The sequence below is a fragment of the Macrobrachium rosenbergii genome, chromosome 14 (genome assembly GCF_040412425.1).
Source record: "Macrobrachium rosenbergii isolate ZJJX-2024 chromosome 14, ASM4041242v1, whole genome shotgun sequence".
Lineage (NCBI taxonomy): Eukaryota > Metazoa > Arthropoda > Malacostraca > Decapoda > Palaemonidae > Macrobrachium > Macrobrachium rosenbergii.
Genome location: NC_089754.1, coordinates 25,705,735 through 25,729,779, shown reverse-complemented (window position 1 = coordinate 25,729,779; position 24,045 = coordinate 25,705,735). Strand labels below are relative to the sequence as shown.

The following is a 24,045-nucleotide window of genomic DNA, read 5'->3' as shown; positions in this document are numbered from 1 at the left end:
AGGATCATACTTACGTTGTCTTGACGCTCGTGCATATATTGTGTGCCCTTGGTATTACCACCGATACCAAACTCATGAACGTCATAAACTATGATAGAGAAAGAGATACACAGTAGATATTTACAGCCTTAATTTTGCATCATTACTGTCGTGTACAACGGTACCAACACAATAAGACAGTAACGGGCAATCATATACAGTTCCTCCAGTTCAAAAGAAAATATATGTCTCTGAGTTTTCCGAAGTGTTGCTTAAAGGTCGTTATTTAGATATATTTTAATAACAATTGTATATTCCAAAAATAGCCTTCATCTTTGTTGATTCAATAGATTACAAAATTATTATAGAAGAAGGATGAATTATGATAATCCAGAGAGGTATATCCTATTAACAAAAATCAAAGGAGAAATGGTTGGATCACATAACTTTTAAAGCTAAGATTGTCCTAAATTTAATCCACATAACGATCAAATGGTCGGATATTCTGCTTAAAGCTCATTATTGTGTGTTAATAAATTCATTAGATGCAGTAAGATACCTCTGAAGGGTTTTCCCTTCACCTAATGCTTCAAGGATTGGCAAAGATTAGAATCATATACTTTACAAACTGTAAAGCTTTTCATGGAGGGATTGGCTGCCTGTTGCTTTGCCACTTGGTTTTGCTGCTGCTATTAAGAGATGTTTCTTCAGTGTTACTGTTAGGAGATTTCAGGATCATTCAGCTACAAGATTTGTATAACCATCTTTTGTGAGAGTTACCTCCATCATTTTGTTAAAGTATTTTTGAGATATTTACATCTCGAGAGTCATGCAAGCCAGGCAAGTTCCTGTATTATCATCATTCTTTATCATCAGATTATTCACAGAAAATCTAGGATGATACAGCTCCCTGGATAAGGCTTTATACCCAGGGATCCATTATTTTCAGCGTTAAAATCAGTTAGTGGAAGTTAGTAACAGAATGTGATTAAAGGAAATGCTTTATCAAGAGGCCACTGAATGTACACTCTGTAGGTGGAAAAACGTCTTGAAAATACGTCTTTTTCAGTGTAAGGTTTGTTATTTACATTTGACTGCAACGATCATCTATAACATAATTTTAGCGATTCGTTAGCTTAAAGTCACTAACATGAAAGCCGAATGAGTTTGGATACCTGATTGGTCTATTGCCTTTGCTGAATGACCCCAGAGAACAGAGATGTGGCTAGATACTGTATTACAGAAATGGCTGAGATTATATAAATGGCCAAAATGATGAAATGAAAGGCGCAAGATAAAGGAGTACAAAATTAACCATTTTACAAGCAAACTAAGTTGCATTAAATGTCAGAGCTTTTGGACTGAAAAAAATTAATAATACTATTGTATAAAAGTACCCAAGTCAGACGCGAAACATGCAACTTGTGTAATGTATACTCTTTTGTTGCAGATCAGTTAAACTAACTTTACAAAATTAACTGACAGGTAAATTAGATGGCATAAGACTATACAAACCACATACCGGGTAGACTGAAGCAATCCAGTATATGTGTCTTCTGAAAACCCTGTGGACGCCACTTTGAGAAAAAAAGACTTGTTCCAAGAATATAGAGAAAAGCAACAATGTGCTGATGCCACCAATGATCAAGAGCCATATGCCATACACTCCTAAACCTGAGAGAAAGAAACAAACCGAGAATGAAATGACGTCAGCAGTAAAAATAGACGAAAAAGGAAAAGTACCATTGTTTATCAACAACGCTGTTAAGTCACCGTAACAAAAGTATTTCACCAATTAATGTATATCTAAATGAAAAAAAGAATTTTTTGGTGTTTACAATATACCCTGCAATAACTGAAATGAAATCTATGTTGAAGAGGAAGTTAGATCCATTTTAGAAAGATTCGTGGGGCATAAATGATCAGTAAGTGTGGATGTCTCAGAATGAAGGGGATTTCATATGTATGTGAGACACTGGTAATAGCATGAATTTCGGTTGACAACATATATATATATGTATATATATATATATATATATATATATATATATATATATATATATATATATATGTGTGTGTGTGTGTGTGTGTGTGTGTGTGTGTGTGTGTGTGTGTGTGTGTGTGTAATCCAAAAACTCATGAATAACTTACAAAGTACAGTACTTCAGTTTCAAAGCCTAGAACCTTTTCAAAACTTGTAACGTTAGTCTTACCTTATTTTCTTACCTTGCATATATTCGACTGTTGATGGAATGTACCTGTTGTTGCAGAGTGCCTCTTTATAAGAACTTGCGCTTTCAAAGTTGTGGTGATTCATTTTTGCGAACAACTGGGAAAGGGTAGATATCACGTGTTAATATTTGTAGACTCCTCCATCGACTAGACTTTGATCTTCTTGCTATAAGGTTCAAGGGATCTTTATAAGCCTTTTTTTTTAAGTCATCTTAATTTTATGCAGTCCTGACATTGGTTGTTAGTAAATCACTGCTAACCTGCCAAGAAACAGCAATCATACATGGACTGAAAAAGGAAGGCAAAGAGTGTAGAGTTGGAGAGCAGGTTGTGGGGAAAAAGGGAGGAAGAGGAGGAGGAGGAGGGGGAAGAGGAGGAGGAGGAGGAGGAGGAGGAGGAGGAGGAGGAGGAGGAGGAGGAGGAGGAGGAGGAGGAGGAGGGGAGGAGGAGGAGGAGGAGGGAGGAGGAGGAGGAGGAGGAGGAGGAGGAGGAGGGGAGGATGAGAAAATGTACTTGTTCAAATGTGAGGGATTTGACTCCTACGATGACTAATGCTTTTCCTTAATCCAGAGTCCCACTTCTAGCAAATATTCAGGACTGCATGTGTTTCAAGGCACCAGGATTCATATTGTAAAGTCTCCATTTCAAAATGTTCAAATAGTAAAGCATGGTTTTTATTCGAATGTTGCTTAGATACTGGGAGAAATACAAAGTGACTGTCACCCAGCAGCGCCAAAAGGGCTCACTACTGTTTGGATCTGTTAGTTGCCAGGGTACGATCATGATACCTTCTACGAATCGACTACAAAAACTGCTTTGATTAAGACAGATAACAACATAATTCTCCTGACAGGGTTCAGGCTAACAAGAGGAGATTCACAAACCTGCCTGGATCCGATTTTAAACACGATAAATACTACTTATCCTCTCGGCTTAGCCAGAACTTAATGAAAATCATATGCCCCAATTCCATGTGATTCAGGAACTCCTGTGTGCTACTAAAATCATGTATTGTTTGCAAAGGGTTGTGGGTACTACCGAAACATAGCTATATTTTTCTCACTTTTGTTTTATTTACAAGGGTATTCTTTATATATATATATATATATATATATATATATATATATACATATATATATATATATATATATATATATATATATATATATATATATATATATATATGTGTATATATATAATATAAAGAATTAAAACAAAAGTAAAAAAGTGAGAAAGTAGGCTAAAACCGAAGGGGGGTGTGTATATATATACATATATATATATATATATATATATATATATATATATATATATATATATATATATATATATATATATATATATATATATATATATATAATATATATATATACACACACACTCCCAACTTCGGTTGTACTTTCTCACATTTTACTTTTGTTTTAATCATAAAACATTTTTGCCAAGAAAATATGGTAAAGCTTTTGTGAAATTTACAAAGAATTTAAACATCTTAAAGATATTGTACAACTTATTTCCTAACTAAATGAATCCCTGGGATGCTCTGCATATGAATCTCACCTTTTCACACAGTCATGAGTTGGCTCAAAAATCCTGTCTCATTAAATCACTGTCACCCACGGTACAAAATAGTTTAGGTCTTGGTGAGCTTGTTCAAAAAGCACCTCTCGTTATCCTTCTTTGCTTCTTCAACTTAGACGACAAATCTCGTATATAACCGCAAAAAAAAGAATGAAAAAAACACACTATCGTCCACCAACACTGAGACTGCCACTGTAGCCTAGTTCCCGCTGGGAGTGCAAGAGCTGCGTAAACTGCGAGGGACAATGGATTAGATAACGTTCACTATCACTAATAATTCCCAGGAGCGATTACTGGGCTTTGTATAGTATCAGGTACTGTTATCTTTTCCCTTCACGGGGAAATGCTGTTATCTTTTGATGAGGAGATAACGTCAATTAAATACTGGTTTTACAGGCATTATTCTCAGGAAATGGACTTTTTATCTTTCGCAAACATTTAAGGACGCCTAGCGGACTACGCAGTCAAAAGTAAGTTAGGACAATGAAGACAAATAATTGCAGAGTAGACGTATGGGAATCTTTATCAATTTCTAAAATCAATCTACTTATACCTAAAAGACAGACTGCTCTAGAAGCAAGAGCCCGTGTTATTGCGTGGAAGAAAAAAAAAAGTAGCTGCAGATGGAAGAACTGGACCCAGTGAAAGCCTTTCCTCTGCTATGTAGGAATGGCCAGGAATCTTAATCTCGTAAGTAATACGTAATGACTGTGGGAATTTCAGACTCTATCATCTGAATAAAGTTTTCCAAAATGACAATACAGGACAAATTCACCTCAGTCATCAGTGGGTGACATTGAAAGAAAAGTAATGAAATCTACTACTATCATTGGATTTCTTTTATGCGTAGACAAGGCAGCTTTTCAAACTGAGCCAAATCGTAAAATTATACAATATATATATATATATATATATATATATATATATATATATATATAATTATATTTATATATATATATATATATATATATGTATATATAATTATATTTATATATATACATATATACTGTATATATAATATATTTATATATATATATATATATATATATATATATATATATATATATATATATATATATATATATATATATATATATATATATATATATATATATTATATACTTAGGACTTAGGGTGTTCGTGTTTGTGTGTGTGTGTGCGTGTGTGTAGGAACATAAACCCAAAGGGAATTCGTTCTGATAAGTACGATTTTACCCCTATCAGGATTTGGAACCTTTGTTTTTTTGATTTAATGAACTCAGCCGTCAAGAAAAATAAGAAAGAATTTCATCTCTGGTATACATAGACTTTTCAAATTCTTGTCTTGCACCTAGAATCGAAAGCAACCCTTCTCATCCGCCATGATAGCTAAGTGCTAAAATATTCTTATGATAGTTTCGTCACTAATCTTATGGACGACATATACTGTATATATATATATATATATATATATATATATATATATATATATATATATATATATATATATATATATAGATATATATATATATATATATATATATATATATATATATATATATAGATAGATAGATAGATAGATAGATAGATAGATAGATAGATAGATAGATAGATAGATAGATAGACAGATAGACAGATAGATAGATAGATATATATATATATTATACATAAACAGACATACGTTAAATCTGGGAATGATAACATTGGGAATTTTACATTATCTTAGTAAACAGTGAAGGATCAAACACAGAACCAACGGGCTTTAGATTACGCCGCACGACCATTGGTGCTCTCGTTACCTATTGTTACTCATAACCTCTGTAACGTCTTATCTAACACAAATGAATGAATTAGGCCTAGCACCGATGACAAATGCCGATGGCGTGTGGTAACTAGCACACAGAAAAAGAGAGCTAGTATTCCTCCTACTTCCATTCGTAAGCAATATTTTTTTGTATTCTTATCGATCAATTTTACCAATATTAATGCTAGGCTAGTATCGATCTGCAATAAAGTAGACCGCTTAGGATTGTGGTATAAATTTGCTACAATATAAATAGTTTCTAACACAAACAACAATAGGGAACATTTTTCAAATCTTTACCATGAACATTACTCGTTCATACTTGAATCTGTTCATGTTGCTTTACGCAGATTCTTTGTCCTTCTGTACTTTATGTGGATTCCCCTAGAGGCTTTGCTATTGGATTCTTTAAACTTGAAATTTAATCAATAAAAATTCTCAGCCAGTGTTGCAGCTTCATTTAAGCTATTTACTTCTGATTCAAAACTTGTCCGAAATTAAGTTACTCCTTTAAGGCACTAAATAAATTCGCTTTACCAGATTTTAACTGCTTGCTTTTAAAAAGTCAATAACAGGAGCCAGCTTCGTCAATAATATCTTGTTCATGAATGTACACCTTTTCAAACACTTTTTTTTTATGAAGAGGTGGAGAAACAGAATAATGAACTTTCACTTTTCTTTTAGAGGCTATGCTAAATCAGCGCAGCCCATCTAGTCCTTGGTGAATGATGACTTGTTATTCTGGTTCTTGAATTGTACAAACAATTCCTCTAGGTCTGAGTCATCATGACGTATTTTTCTCGATACCAAATTCAGCCCACCTCTATATCGAATATAACTGATGCTTTTCTATTTCCCAAGTTCTTCATTGGAGGGGTGGGTAGAGCTTTCGGCTGTTGGCCAGCGTTCGACTCTCCGACAGGCCAATGAAGAATAAGAGGAATTTATTTCTGGTGATAGAAATTAATTTCTTGCCCTAACGTGGTTCGGATTCCACAATAAGCTGTAGGTACCGTTGCTAGGTAATCAGTTGGTTCTTAGACACGTAAAATAAATCTAATCCTTCGGGCCAGCCCTCTCTAGGAGAGCTGTTAACCAGCTCAGTGGTTTGGTTAAACTAAGATATATATATATATATATATATATATATATATATATATATATATATATATATATATATATATATATATATATATATATATATATATATATATATATATATATATATATATATATATATATATATATATATATATTTTTTTTTTTTTTTTTCGTGAATGCAGCCTGTTTTCTCTTTCCTTTTCTCTTTAATGCTCCCTTTTCACATTTCTAACCCAGATCACTTGACGCTCTTTCAGGCATATCATTTTGAGGAATACAAAAGTCAAGAGCAGTCCCATCAACAACTTTATTGTTTAGTACTCTTCACAACAGCATTTGTAAGTATAGTTCTTTTCCTGTAAAGCTTCATACAGATAACGGTAATACCAAAATCTACAAAAAAAAGATACTTTTATGTACTTTTATACTAAAAACCATAACTGAAAACCAAACCTGAAAAAAAGGTTTACGTACATAGCCAAGCTCAAAGGTATCGATAAATGCAATGTAAAAATCTATGTATACAGTTCAAAAACAAGTGAATCTTAAAAAGATATCCTTCTTCTAGAACCCACAATAGAAAAATTAAAAGGTTTCACAAAGGCTGAATATGAGAAAACCAATAAAAGAATATAGCAATTACCAAATCCCAGCAATACAGCAAAAAAAAAAAAAAGGTAGCTGTTGACCAATTTCCTCATGGAAAGCTGCAATAGCTGGAAATTTTCGTAGGACGTCTTCAGAATGTACCTTAAAACGATAAACTAAAAACTTGACCAGTATTACTACCTAGACAGTGAGAAACATTCTCCAGAACCGTGTCGACCAACCTCGTCATTATCATCGAAAATTTTTTAAGCAATATTGCACAAGCAGCGGGAGTAACATGTGGAAGAGTTCGATTATGAAAAATAATCAGTCCTCTGAAGCAGTATTGTACTCTGGGATAAATTCATTGAGGCTTTCACAATACGAAGGGTCTATCGGTCCGAAGGGTCATTTTTTGAAAACCCGCCAAAAACTCCAGAATTGGTTAAAGTTTAAGCCTGTGCAAGCAGAAAATGAAAATGCTAACATGGTCGAAAATCGCATCTAACATGCACTTTTTGCCTTGTGAGCTGCCAAGAATGTGCCTTCGTATGATAACTGTTGTCGAGCGCGAAATGAACAATATGAAGGGTCTGTCTCATATTTTGCTTTATTTTTCAACAAAAAAATGCATAGCGCCATAACGTAGATAGATTTTGCTTCATAATGCAACAAAAATCACGAAAATATCTTGAAAAACGACTGCGATATCGCTGTTTGAAAATTGCGAATTTTCAAACGCGATTTCTGGCGTTATTTGGATTTTTAGAAAAAATGAGATAAACCCTTCGTACTGTGAAGGTCTCAGTTGATACGTAATGCTATCGATAATAAACTGGGAAGTACTGACACCACCTAGCATAATGTAGCGTTTTGTACACTAACCCAAGTCATGAACTTGAAGCATAAGAGTTAAAATGGCTAGGCGGTGAAGGTGATGTAGAAGGCGAACTTTCTAGATTTTAACCGAAAACTGTAGATCTAATTTAAAACCTCTGCTCAGAGTGGCACCACGAGACAGTGTTTTAGGACCAATAATATTTTCATCATTTACACTATCGAATTACCGTGGTTATGAAAGAAAATAAGATAAAGTGTACATTTATCGCAGGTGATGGTTACATGATTGTGGCAACACTGACGATATTATCACAAAAATGGAAACGATGATGGACATAAACTGCAGCTGGATGAGCAGATAAAGAGTGAAACTAGATGAAGATACATCAGGATTTATATTAGTAGGATTAGAGAGAAACTTGATAAAAACTAATATTAAAAAATGGAAATTGAGTCACACAGAACGCAACATGAGAAAGTGCATGCATGCATACAAACAAATGCCAAAAATACACTTTACCTACCACACACCATACAAATAAAAGCAAGAAATATTTAAAAAAAATAAAGGAAAAAATGCAAATACAGAGAAATAAATGTGAAAAATAAGCTGCAATGCCCACTGCTCCTGCAGCTATTACGGGGCTAAATTTGCAATAGCAGATCCATGGGGAGGACACCTGAGCACGTGGCCAACCGGCTCCCCCCCCAGGGAAAATAATGATGAAATAATAATATTGAAGATTTAGATAATAATAACATAAATAAGAAATATCAAAATGGGGAAAAAATAAAAAATCTATTAAAGAAATATATACAGTATATATATACAGTATATATATACTGTATACATACATACTGAATATGTAATATGGATATTGTTGCCCCCCCATGAAATTTTTCTGGATCCGCTAGTGGGGTAAAATGAACAAAATGACGAAAAGTAAAACCAATACAAAACCCGATAAAAGTATTGGCCCTGCTGCTTACCTGTTTCAAAAGAAAGTCTGAAGATAGGCAACACTGAAATGCAACTGACAAAAAACCAACAGCGGCGAGCGTAATTAGTTATAAAAAAAAAAGCCATTATATGCACTCGTGATATTCTGTGTATATATCGGAAGCTTGCGGGTAATAAGGAAAATGTCAGCTCACTGAGCAGAACAGTAATTGCAAGCCAAGGACAAAATGTTATTGAACTTCAAAATCTCTGTTCTAAGTTCCAAAAATATCGCGCCTTCTCAGTAACGATAAAAATTATATATATATATATATATATATATATATATATATATATATATATATATATATATATATATATAATATATATACATATATATATATATATATGTACATACATATATAATATATAATATATATATATACATATATATGTATATATATAATATACAGTATATATAATATATGCATATGTATATATATAAAAATATAATGGTATTGTAAACAATAAGCTCTTCGTCCCAGAAGCAATTAATTTAATAATGTATGTGTGTATGGATGAGTGGTAAGGTGGGTGTATACAGTTAGCGATCTGATAAGCACATAGATTTATCAAATGGAATTAAGTTTCATATAAAGATACACAGACGTACATATGCGCAGTCTGTCCTCCGACTGCAAAACGTCCCAACGACATACTCTGCCGATTACGATACTTCTGAAAATAATATTTGACCATTAAAATGTGTAGCCCTTATTTTATAACCTTACTAATGCAACTTTCTCTGTTCGTTTAAGAGCCAGGAAACGTTTTCGAACTGAGTAGAATTTTTTTCACATAAAGCTTTGTGTGTTATTTTTTTATGCAATGATACTCCCTTCAAATATAATGGCGTTTCTATCATTTTCCTTTTACAAGTTTTCAAGCAAATGAAGTATCTTCACTTTTATCTACAAAACAACAACAACAACTAAAACTTTACACTGGCAACAAGGGAAAATATCAGATTCGAACGTCCATTTACAGAATGATTCACCTAATAAACTCGGGAAAATCCAGGGAAACCAGGTGCCTCTCTTCCTACAACGCAATAAAAGGCAAATGAACATTTCAAACAGAATCAAATTATGAATTGCAGTCTACAAGATTCATTATGCGAATATTATAAGTCCTGGTCACTTTCGAGAAAATAATTATTAATGAAAGAAACGAACATCAATGGGAATTGCTTTACTAATGTTAGTGTTGGTATCACGGTTAGAATACCGTTACAAGCTCTCTTCTTTCCAAGCGACGCGTCTTTGCTGGCTTCCCAGACACTCGTCAGAGTACAATGAAATCATCCAATAATTCGTATAATGAACTAATACCGAAAATAGGAAAACTATTTGGTGTACAACAGTTTCTCCCCATGGACAGTTGTTGCCAGACGTAGCGTTGCAGTTGCCTGCAAGTTAAAGAGGTTATGGAACTTAAGGCGAGGTTCCGAGTTCCTCGGGCTTCAACATTCCAGTTTTACTCGTCAGTGCAGCATGTACCTCGTTCTTGCTCGGATAAGCGTTCTGCAGGTGTATGGACTCTGTTTGTGCGTGTTTTTCACATGTTCACATGCTAAAAGTAAGTAAAATATGGTAAGAATAGTGGCTACTTTTGCGGAATATTCAGATATTCGCAAAATTATGATAATTTTCACACCAAAAACTGTCATAAGAGAATATATTCAGCCATCTTTCAGCAAATTTTCACCAGTCCTCTTGGAAAACAGGAGAAATTTTCTTACGTATTGGGACAAAATGACTTTAATGCAATATGGTTAATTTAATCTGTATTGTCGCAAATATCAGTTACTCCGCGCAAAGTTTGGCATTGAGAGTCTGGGAGATACCCGAAAACGGGTTCGTGTGACGCTGCCTTAGGAATAGATCATTTATTCATTTATTTCTTACTCGTTGGTTAGATTCACTCATAAATTCAAAACCGAAGAAGAATATTTTTGTTCTCTTGGTTTTAATCAGGTATAATGAATCAGAAAGTGTAAAATAAAAAGTAGAGAGAGAGAAACTGTCATTTCAAACAATACAGCATGTTGATTTTTACAAGGAAACCGTATCGTCGATCAAAAGCTGGAAAGAATGATTGTTTGGAATAATCCAACAAGAATAGGAGAGACGAAATCCCCAACGCGAGGGATTGCAACAATTTTCAGGAAGAAGGGAAGAGAAATTCTTGCCAAGTACCTTCGGGGATTCCTCGCGCTCCGTTCCGGGTTAAGCAATGATAATGACTAAGAGCTTGAGATGACGTTTTCCATGATGGAGGACAATGGATTGAAAAGCATAAGGAGATTTATTCATTATTGTGGCAATATTTCTTTACATATCCTGCAGTTGTCACACATTTGTAAAGCTACACATAAATACACACGATATATATACGTACTTTACTTTTATATTATTTGTATATATGTATAAAGTTTTTTTTTTTTTACTTAATTTTAGTCCGAGTTTTTATTTTAACTTTTAACTTTTATTTTTATAGCTTGAAAATGGGACTTTAGTCCTGAAACGTCGCAGCAACAATAAAGTACCTTGAAAAGGAATAATGGAATGATCCTTCACTAACTTGTTGATATATATATATATATATATATATATATATATATATATATATATATATATATATATATATATATATATACACATAATGTGTTTGGGTGCGCGCGTGTTTACCTATGTGTTAGAGTGAGTGTATGCGTTCATGTGTAGCATTTTCAAGGCTGGAAACAGTGAACGTGGCAATCAGTACAAAGATAAATTCAAATTAAAATCTTACACTTGTTCTTTTAGTGAGCTTTTTATTAATTTTGTTCTAAGTGCTTGATTTTAATTAAATTTTATCTTCGTGCTGATCGCCATATTCACCGAAAGAGAGAGAGATGTTAGTGAACAAAGCGGGCACTTGCGCCATGACCTCAGGGCCCAAATCCAGGAACTACCAGCTTGGTCAGCTGGAACCTATGGTCACTTAGGGTAGCATAGGTGAAAAGATGGTGTGGTCATGTGGGAAAGATTGAAGGATGAAGACTTGTAAAAGTTTATGTTCTCGAAGTACTGGGAGTAAAGAGGAAAAGGTATAGGCAGCAGTCGGATGGATAGCATATAACAGAAGGTTGTTATTAGCTAAATAGTGTCAGAGAACTATTCTGTACAGATGTTCATCTTGATTCGACAGATGACAGGGACTAATCTTATGTTTCATTTCAGCCGTGCCAAGGGACTTGCCGCCCGGTGCCCCCTGTGAAATGGGAGGAGGAGTCTTCGGTCGATGCCAGGAAGTGCAAGCCTGCCTCCGTGAGGGGGGCGTGGTCCAAAGGGAAAGTCAGACCACCATGTGTCGTCCCGTAAATGGCCAAATTAGCGTTTGCTGCCGGAACCCAATGAGAATAGCTGACGAATGTAAGTTGAAATTAGAAAATGGTTTGGAATTGTTTTAGAATTGTTTATAATGGATGTTGTTGATAAGGGAGAACATGTTGGTGCGTCTGTCCCTTCAGTTTGGGTGTGTACATAAATTGCATTACTTGTGGCAGGCAAAAGATGGAAAACTCGCGTTAGAGATTTGTAAGTGATAGAAGCAAGAAATCCTGAAGTCTCATGACAGAGATAGAATGGAATGGGATATACAATTTAGGACGAATGGCCAAGCGTTGAGACCTATGAGGCCATTCAGCGATGAAAGGGAAACTAAGAGTAAAAAGGCTTTAGAGATGTAACAGGAGGGAACCTCGCAGAGCACTATGGAAAAATCGTCACGAGAGGGTGAAAAGTAAGACAGAAGAAAGAAACTACGAACTGAGGTACAGTAAAAGAAATGAAAATGGCTGCAGCTAGGGGGCTGAAAGGACACTGCAATGAACCTTAAGTAATGCCTACAGTACACCGCACGAGGTGCACTGGCAGCACTAACCCCTACTCAACGGGATTATGATTAGATATAAAACAGAGTTCCGAAGTCTAAATGACCAAGTACACAATGTCGGTCCTAGGCATGCATTTCGGGACTTGAAATTGCACTACTGAGCTAAAATTAACAATCCAGGCGATAGACAGCATTAAATACCCGGCTGCCCTTTCATCAACGGTTAATGACCCACTACCCACAGCATACAACAGTAGCTGTACAGCGGAATTACATTCATGGTCCCACGGTAGAGAACAGTTACATAATGCTCTTACGCTATACTGTGACAATGACTCTTTACAATCCGGTTCTTTTGTGTATTATCACTTAATCATCTACTTGATTATTGGGGGATGATGCAATAAAGTCGTAGACTAATAAATAAATATACGGTAGTTTTGAACGACATCTATTTAGATTTTAATGAGGAAATTATTATTTAGACAAATAAAAATAATTTAAGCAGAACTTAGTAGAAATCGAGCAATTCTTGTCTATTCACCTTATAAACAGTCAATGGCTTTCCAACTTATATCTTATTGTATAATGTTATATGACTTTTACGATGAGCTTACTTATCAGTTAGGCAGCGAGACTTATTCATTTAAAGTTTTGTGAGAGTAAGATGAGTTTAATTTCTTCTGCCTAAAACAACGAAGGTCCTATCAAATTTTGTTAAAGATTTTGTTAAAGTATACTGGCTGCCATGCAAAATGTTTCGCATTTATCGTGTTTTGTAATTACATTTTAGTCCGCCGATTTTTCAAAGACGAAAATTGAAACGATAAATAAGAGCTTCCATTTCAACATTACCAGCAACAAAAAATTATTCTAGACACTTCTTACAAGCGAAATGTATCATACCATACGATTGCTCAACTATATACAAAAAAAAATCATACACCGTTAGGACTATTCACTATCATCGTTAAAATAAATAGCCTATGTGATTAGTGAGCTATTCTGTAAATTAGTTTTAAAGCCGATTTCTCCTAAATTCGCAAGCAACATCGTTCTGTTTGAAAATCTATATATAAATCTCCCATTTTCTTGGTATTAATCTATGTTAACATTTTTTCATAGGTAGGTGATGCATCAGACATTTACTGTATACTTCTGTCATAAATGTAATAAAAGCCTGTGGTGCACATTCCTTCGACTGATACAGAATGATCAGATATTTCTCGCAATTTTGTCATTCGCTTGTCGCAAAGGTTCATAAAAGTTTGATACTAATAATGAAGGAGATATGTACGGTTGAAGCAGAAAGCAATGCATTTCATATAGAAATCTTGATATTTTTAAGTCTCACAAGTTATATCACCCTCAGAAGTTTCTCTATAACCTGTTGCTTTCCAAGTGTCTTTCCAGTTTCGAAAGAGAGTTAAGGCGTTTTTAATTTAGCAAACTCATTCTAATCACAAAACTCAAAACAGAAGGTCGAAGTGTTTCATTCTCTTGAATCACTATTCTTGTAAGTCATCGAAGTTTCTAAAGTCCTACGTATCTCTTAAGTAAATCTGAAGGATAGATTTCTTCCAGACAATCTGTTATTATCCTCGTGTTTGCTGATCCTTCTTTCATTTCTTTTGCTGATATAGAGAATCAGTTTATGTTTCTGAACTATCCCGATCAGCCATATGAGATCATAAAAAAAATGTATTCGAAAACTTCGCTAATCATTATTGCTCTAATAATACATACGTACATAGATACATACAGACAGACTGACAGACAGACATACACACACACACACACACACATATATATATATATATATATATATATATATATATATATATATATATATATATATATAGAGAGAGAGAGAGAGAGAGAGAGAGAGAGAGAGAGAGAGAGTTAGAGTTATATCTTAGTTTAACCAGACCACTGAGTTGATTAACAGTTCTCCTAGGGCTGGCCAGAAGGATTAAACTTATTTTTATGTGGCTAAGAACCAATTGGTTACCTAGCAACGGAACCTACAGCTTATTGTGGAATCCGAACCACATTACAGCGAGAAATGAATTTCTATCACCAGAAACAAATTCCTCTTGTTCTTCACTGGCCGGTCGGAGATTCGAACTCGCGACCAACAGAGTGGTAGCTGAGAACGGAACCCGCTCACCCAGCGAGGAACTAGAGAGAGAGAGAGAGAGAGAGAGAGAGAGAGAGAGAGAGAGAGAGAGAGAGAGAGAGAGAAAGAGAATCGACCAGAATTTTCCGAATTCTGATCTTATGCAGAATGCTGAGCAACAAACCACCAGATTATTACGGTAGTTTCGTTTATCTACTTAATTATTGCAAGTTTTAACTGAGTCAAAATGTAATGAAGCACAAAAAAAAAAAACAGGCAAAATTTATTCAATTGCCAAGACTGAAGAAAACATCTGTACTCAAATACGGAAACTGAATAAATACATTATAACATATTAATATAATCATTTACCATTTGCTGTACTCAAATATGGAAACTGAATAGATACATTAAAACATATTAATATAATCATTTACCATTTGCTTCACAGTATGTTCAGCCTGGTCACAATACTGGAGAGGGGACACGAGCTGCACCAGAGAGAACCCTCTTATTTTCGGAGGCGTGGATGCTGCACCCGGCGAGTTCCCTCATATGGTAAGTTAAATATTCATAAACGTATATTTTCCTTTTATTTCATAACACACGACCAGTTTTTTAATTAATACATCATCAGTAATTGTCTGTTGTTTATATCAAACTCTACAGATGTTCAAGGAGCATAGAGTAGCAGCATTTAAGTGCTCTAAACTGCGACTAAATTCTAGACTTTAACTGTAGGTTCTATGCAGCGGAATGGAATGTAAGATTTAGGTTAAGGTCAAGTGCATAAAACTGGAACCTATGAGGTCATTCAGCGCTGGAAGGGAAACTGAGAGTAAAATGGTTTGAAAGGCGTAACAGGAGGAAAACCTCGCAGTGGCACTATGAAACAACTCTTGGGAAAGGGTGGAAAGTCAGATGGAAGAAAGAGAATATGAACGGAGGTGCAGTAAAAGGAATGAAAGGGGTTGCACCTAGTGACCGAAAGGAAGCTGCCAAGAACCTTAAGTAATGCCTATGGTGCACCCGCTTGAGGTGCACTGACGGCGCTAATCCCCTACTGGGGTTTTATTCAACGGGACAAATTTGACCCGAACAAAAAGGATGTTACGAACCTTCAACAAACCTGATTATTTGTATTATGCTAATTCTTTTTAATTCCCCGAAGATAAGCCTGATGTAGGATTCACAGTCCACTTGATAAAGAAAGGATCGTTCTTTCCAGGCCATTTTGGGTGCTCAAGAAAGCCGCGGTGGGCAGATATCCTGGCAATGTGGTGGGTCTCTCGTGTCCCCTTACTTCGTCCTAACAGCGGCTCACTGTGTCCTGAGGTGACTATTTTATCCATTTTACCCGTAATATTTCATATTCCATTTAGCTGAAAATTAACCGGATACCATAATTCTTTACAGCACGGCTTACTGTAGTTTACAAGTACAGTGTATTTCGTTTCAATTCATTCTTCTGGGTTGGATCATATGACTTCTTGATAAATCTTATTTGATATAAAGTTCAAGGGGATGTTAAGTTGTCATTGAAAGCAATAAGTAACAAGCACACATCTTTGCAAATGGATTGTATTATACCTTTAATGTTTATCGAAATCTGCAGAGAAGAATAATTCAGAATCTTACTTCAATGCACTATAAGCCCTTTTAAGTTGTCAGAATAATCGTTTGGTTCCTTCGTTCCCGAAATAATCAATTAAAAATCTTGGAAATGTTTTTCTGTCATATACGTACGGCAATATGTTTATCACTCTGCAGAAATAAACAACAGTGAAAAATGTTACAAGTTATAGAAATGAAAATATGCTGCTGTATGCCTTAATTCTAACCCTTTTGCAAACGCGATTTTCATTTAAAATAAATTTCCTTCAAGTCTATCATTCACTAACTGTAATATCTTGTCGTTCTTTACAAGTTAATCTGTCGATTCTATTTATGTATTCGTAAGCATACCACGAATAATTGTTATGCTTATGCTTACGAATGAGTGTTATCAGGTATTCAAATCCTACTACCAAACGTTAACGCAGTATCATCTATACCACAAGGGACGACTTGGTATACTGGATCTCCCTAGGAGCGCACGCCCTCAGCTTCACTCCCAATGAAGAATTGCCCAAGCTCAAGGGTCCCGTTCCCAAGTCCCTTTACAGATTCGAGGTTCTTCAAAACGACGGTACAAGGGGAGCGCCCGTGCGGCAACGATTTCCGGTCGCGCAGGTCATAAGGCACCCGGGCTATCAAGAAGCCAGAAAGTACCACGACCTGGCTCTGTTAAAACTTGCAACACCAGTAAGTGGTTCATTTTGTTTTTTTTATCTCTCTCTCTCTCTCTCTCTCTCTCTCTCTCTCTCTCTCCTTCTATGAGTAAGTGCAGTAATAAAAATGGTGCTCATGATATACAAGTATGCGTATGTTTTAAGGTGCCTACAATTTTTACGCCGAAATGAGAAATATGGAAAGGCGCTAACAGAATATACCATAGGATAAACTTTTTTTTTTATACAAAGTCTATATTAAGAGAATAATGTATCAAAATCCGTTAACAAATAGATAAAAAAAAAGCTCTACTTGCAAATTTACTCCGTAACATGTGCATATGTGAATTACTCTTTTAATTTAAGCACTAAGGCTGTACAGTTCTCCAAGATGTTACTTATAAGCATGTTTTAAAGGAATCTTCAGTGTTATAAGTATCATTGTACCTTCTATATTTGAATTCAATTCATGGGTCTGTTTAGTTATAATACAGGAACATTTATGTATACAATAAATTAAATATATTATATATATATAAATATGTGTGTGTGTGTGTTTATATACATACATACATATATATATATAATATAATTTATTGTTACATAAATGAATATTATAAGTAAAAGATGGAAATTGAAGCAAATATTGAACAGCAATGATATTTTATTACACTGAAGATTCCTTTAAACATGCTTGTTGCAGCTAATATATATATATAGGGATATATATATATATATATATATATATATATATATATATATATAGCACCATACAGGTACATACATACATACGGCGATACCACTTAATACCCATAAACAGAATGTTTCACGCCATTTTCATTTTGATTTTATCAGTTCACACATTTGATACCTAACCTTTCTGATATCTCGCCAATTTGCAGTGAACTTTTCACAATGCTGTTGTGAAAAGATTTCCCTCCTCTGTAGGTTAATGTTCTTTCTCCGTACCGTTACGGAATATTTTAGATATTTATCTCTGCAACTACATAATCTTGAGCTACTGCCCGTTGTAAGCATTAGCTATTCTTACATATACCGAGTGGACATTATGGCCTTAACCTTCTAAAGTCTAAACCTTAGCATCACTTATGAAATGAAATGGAATATAAAATTTAGGTTAAAGGCTAAGTACTAGGATCTATGAGGTCATTCAGCGATGAAAAGGAAAAACTGAGAGTTAAAAGGTTTTAAAGGTATAACGAAAATAGCAGTTGCACTATGAAACAATTGTTAAGAGAATAATAAGATGGAAAAAGAGAATATGAACAGCGGTATGAGTAAATGGAATATCGCGGGTTGCAGCTAAGGGTCGAACTCGCAAAAAAGAATGATAATTATTATCGCTGAGAGATGCATTGACGGCGATACTCACTGTGAGGAGCATTATTATCGTTCTTTATTTTCAGTTCAGTTTGAAATTTCACTATGAATGAGTGCAAGTTATCCTTGTTGTTAGTAAATAGAAACTGAGAGGATTTTGTTCGGCTATTCAGCTACTCACTATGATAATTGTTATCGATATTCAGCTACCTACTATGATAATTATCATCGCTATTCAGCTACTCGAATAGCGACTCGCTATGATAATTATTATCGTGATTCAGCTACTCACTATGATAATTATTATCGCCATTCAGCTACTCGCTATGATAATTATTATCGTGATTCGGCTACTCACTATGATAATTATTATCGCGATTCAGCTGCTCACTATGATAATTATTATCGCGATTCAGTTACTCACTGTGATAGTTATTATCGCTATTCAACTACTCACTATGATAATTATTATCGCTATTCACCTACTCACTATAATAATTATTATTATTGCTCACTATGATATTTATTACGCTATTCACTACTCATAATTAATTATTATCGCTATCAGCTGCTCACTATGATAATTATTATCGCTATTCAGCTACTCACTATGATAATGATTATCGCGATTCAGCTACTCACTATGATAATTATTATCGCCATTCAGCTACTCGCTATGATAATTATTATCGCTATTCAGCTACTCACTATGATTATTATCGCTATTCACCTACTCACTATGATAATTATTATGGCGATTCGGCTACTCACTATGATAATTATTATCGCTATTCAGGTACTCACTATGATAATTATTATCATCATCATTTGCACAGGCAACGCTGACGAGGCGAGTGCTCCCTGCTTGTCTCCCAACGAACCCAGAAGAGGACATTCGAGGTCAAAAAGCAACGATAGCTGGATGGGGAAGGAGTGGCATAGGTAAGGTGAATGAGTGAAAAGACATTAAATCTAATTAAACCATAACTGAGTCAATCCAGAAACGCTTATTGATTTTACACAGACACCTGTACACATACATGATATATATATAATATATATATATATATATATATATATATATATATATATATATCTATATATGTATATATATATATATATATATATATATATATATATATATATATATATATATATATATATATATATATATATATATATATATATATATATATATATATATATATATACTATATACATATACATATTCTCTGGATATACATATTCTCTCGGATTCAGCGTGCGAAGTTGAGAGGTGTCTGTCGGCTAAATATTAAAGAAAAGTATATATATCACATGAGTGACTACTACTGTTATTTTGTGTTATTGTTATTAATAGTAAGCATACAATACTCCTTCTAAAGTAGTTGCTCTTGTATTGAATTTCATGACAATTATTTCTTATACCTTTAACTGATACACGTATTCATTACGGGATAAATTATCATCATCGAGTTTCTGCTTTACCGGAAGATGCTCTGCATTAGCATATACACAGGGAAAAACATTGATTGCCATGTTATTAATAACTGCATGTCGGTTATGCCTTCATCTACTTTTATGCAATATTAGTGAGAGAGCACGGAAAAGGGAGAAACCTATGAAGACTGTGTCATTATATCTGATAAAGAATTTGCAAGGGATTCAGGAATGCCGATAAGGTGCCTCCCAGTAGAGTATTTTTTTAATATTTTCTCCATTTGTAGTGTTTGCAAAGTTTTACTGGCACATTTTCATAATCGTTAGTCTCCAAAAGTTTGAATGATATTGCAGAACAACACAATAGGTTTATGGTGCTCTTAAATTACAATACTTTCTGCTGGAAAATATAATGTACTTTTTATTAATAAATTCAGTTTTCAACTCTCCTAATCTATTCCGCTAATATTTAAGTGTTTATAAAATGTTATGAAATCCGCCATAGCCAAATTGTTCCTTCATCCTGTCAGAGTTTAGCAAAAATAATTCAAAAGACAACCTTGGCCTACATTGAAAACTGACAGTCTGAATAAAATGATTTAGAACCACTGTGACCTTTGTTTCCAATTCCAGGAATACAGGAAATAACTGACGTTCTGCAGAAGGCGACAGTGCCCATCAAAGACCTCGTGCAGTGCCAGGCCGAAATTGCGCAGCGAGACCGAATCGCCGCTGCCTTTGGCATTTTGGAAGACCAGATTTGCGCCGGGGGAGACGGCGCAGATTCTTGCAGGGTAGGTCCTACATTTATTCGTACCCTTCTCTTTTTTTTATCTGTCTTTTCAAGGGCAATTGTTTTCTTTATTTTCTTCTATCTCTATGGTTTTTATTTTACTCGTTACCACGGGTTATGTTCTATCTTATTTTTGCTGTTGTAATTTGCATCTTTCTTACTTACTGAATTCGGAATGGTGGCAAGTTCGCTCAAAGAAAGAAAAAATATCAGAAAATAGAAAAATTAAGGATCATTCTGCTTTCTTTATATTGTTTTTTTTCCTCTTGAAACATTCTCACATACGCAGATATCATTTTAATCAATATTTTTTTATATACCTGCCTTCCACTTAGTATAAAAGCTATTTTATTGGGATTAATATAAGAAAAGAGAAGGAATCGTGACGTGAGTAATAAAGATATATATATATATATATATATATATATATATATATATATATATATATATATATATATATATATATATATATATATATATATATATATATATATATATATATACACATATATATATGTAGAATCTACTGGTCACTTTTACCAGATACATTCGAGAAGTTAAGAAGGCATTGTGGCTATTACAATATATATATATATATATATATATATATATATATATATATATATATATATATATATATATATATATGTACATATAATGTATATATATATATATATACAAATATATATATATATTTATACATGTATATATGTATATATATAATATATATACATATATATAATGTATTAATGCAGGAGTTGCATTGAATTTATGAGTCAATCTTTTACATTTTTCCGCAATTTGACTTTCATCAAATTTATCATATAGGAGCTTCATTGGTTTCTTCTTAATTTTTCTAGGGTGACAGCGGGGGTCCCTTAATGAAGCAAGTGCCTAGAGGAGGCTCCGTGTGCGAACAAAGTGTGTTCGGAGTCGTCAGCTTCGGAATCGGATGCGGGTCTTTTGGTATCTACGTGAGGGTCGCCGCCTACCTCGACTGGATCACCGGTTACATCGCACCGAACTTTTCCTAGGGATAGCTTTTATGCAGCAGCCGTAGATTTTCCTTTAGGCATTTCTTAGGTTGAGAGAGGGAGGCTTTGAAATGGGGCTACGTTGTGAGAACTAAATCTGAACTTTATTGAAAGCATTTTAGCACCCCAAGAACGTGGTATATTTTACTTACTCAGACGTTTACACACACACATACAAACGCAGACACACACACAATATATATATATATATATATATATATATATATATATATATATATATATATATATATATATATACATACACTGTATATATATATATATATACATATACACACACACGAGAAAAAACCCAATACCATGTTTTTGCTTTCACTGCTAACTTATGAATGAGCCCTCAGGGAAAAAATTCCAATGGTGACCGGTTCTTACACCCAAGCAAAGGGTTCATCCTTCCCCCGCTATCCCGGCCTACGTACCCTCCCCCACCCAAAAATAAGCACAAAAACCTAACCAGATACTTCCCAATCATGATTACCGAATACCAAAGTACGTGCGTTCCAGAGCTTCTATCATCCTTACAGTCAACACTTTCTCGGTCTCCCCTTCTTTCTTCCTTTGTGATAGTGATGGAACAATGTGTTCAAATTTTATATAAAAAAACCTTTATTTAATAAAAACTACTTCCTCGAACAGTATTTTATTTTTCATAAGTAAATGTTGGAAGTTACACCAAAGTCATCCACTTTTTGTTTTCAGAATATATGAACGACTTAGTTACAGCCATTAGTGTGATACAAGAATCGATATTGTCTGGTATTTGGAAGTCTCCGTGGCTCACCTAAACACCTTATGGCTCGCTAATGGGCCAGGCTGAACTGACTTGAGAACCATGAACCTACTGAGGTGGGTATGTGTATGTGTAATTAAAATGTATACGTGTCTAGAGAGAGGAAAGTAAAAAAAATATACAACTGTGCACTCTTAAGTACATGATGTGTGTTTTTTTTTTTTTATTCTGTATACGCTATCGGGGTCTGAGCGATGACAGGCAGGGCAGCCGATCGGGACTGCAAAGTCTACCCCAAAGCCAAATCAAAGTCCTTCAAAAAGAAGGCATCGCGCTTACCCCATACAAATGGGAAAAAAGCACGTTAAAAGAAGATGATGATGCACGTACGTCTTGAAGAGCGGGAGAAAATCTAATCAAGGCTATCAATCTGCGGCTTTTACCCTTCTACGCCTCTGTGCCCGATCCATGGCCTTCTCAACGTTGTCAGCACCGAAAGATGTCTCAGTAATCACAGTTAAGACTGCAACAGATATTGCCATTACCACTTAGACCAGTCCCATCCCGTGTTCAAGCCATAACCTGGGGATCTTTTCGCACAGAGGTGTATACATTTGAGCCCTTTGTGCTTCGATTATTAGAGCTACGGCAATCATAAAGTCAGATGTAAGGCAAAGGTAGTGTGCGGGATGTGCAGCAGACCGTGACACATTTATGCCTCACCAAGTTCAGTATTGGGGTCCAAAATGCCAAAATTACTCAAAAATGCCAAGACAGGCTTGATAGTATTGCCAAAATGGCGGGAAAGATCGGTCCTGGTCGTTTCGGCCGTAAGTCACTTAGGCTGTAACATCCAAAACAATGTAAGACGTTATGTTTAAGGTATTTACCTTTATTATTTTATGTTTTACGTACATCCCCAAGGGGCTGGTACTAAACACGGCGTCCATTTTGCACGTAAACGTGCTTACGGCCTAAATGACTTACGGCCGAAACGACCCGAACTCGGAAAGATGACAAGAACAACTGCCACAACCCAAATGCCTCACTCGCCTAGAATTCAAGCATCAGAACTTGGGCAAGCAAATACAAATCAGTAGTATAGCACCTAAAACAACTTTACCTAAAGCACTTGCACAACCTTTAAGGGTTAATCAAGAGACACAGACAGTCTCTCCACTTGCCAGAGTTGATCCGGGAACCCCGTCTGTGAGTCAGAAGAACGATCACGGCACCTAAACCATAAACCCCTCCTCCAGCAAAAGAAAAAGCCCCAGGAAACAGCGTTCACAAGTTGTTCATGACTAACAGGAAGTC

General features: G+C 34.8%; 2 protein-coding genes across 3 annotated transcripts in view; one reads left to right on the top strand and one right to left on the bottom strand.

Moving 5' to 3' along the window:
- The window catches only part of LOC136845818 (organic solute transporter subunit alpha-like), a 31,251-nt gene that overhangs the window by 6,347 nt on the left and 859 nt on the right, over positions 1-24,045 (bottom strand). The window contains exons 1-4 of one of the 2 annotated variants that reach the window (XM_067116189.1): positions 3,772-4,014; positions 2,206-2,308; positions 1,502-1,653; positions 15-88 (exon numbers count right to left, since the gene is read on the bottom strand). In XM_067116189.1, coding sequence (XP_066972290.1) covers positions 15-88; positions 1,502-1,653; positions 2,206-2,296 — 317 coding nt within the window. In that variant the 5' untranslated portion in view covers positions 2,297-2,308; positions 3,772-4,014. Of the gene's footprint in view, positions 1-14; positions 89-1,501; positions 1,654-2,205; positions 2,309-3,771; positions 4,015-24,045 lie in introns of those variants that run through there. The other variant, XM_067116190.1, reaches the window with a different exon arrangement.
- On the top strand, positions 10,543-22,623 carry LOC136845575 (venom peptide isomerase heavy chain-like). Its single transcript, XM_067115747.1, has 8 exons — positions 10,543-10,682; positions 12,329-12,520; positions 15,554-15,660; positions 16,331-16,437; positions 17,163-17,406; positions 19,550-19,655; positions 20,787-20,947; positions 21,807-22,623. Exons 1-8 carry the CDS (start codon positions 10,598-10,600, stop codon positions 21,978-21,980), a joined length of 1,176 nt encoding a protein of 391 aa, XP_066971848.1. The 5' UTR covers positions 10,543-10,597; the 3' UTR covers positions 21,981-22,623.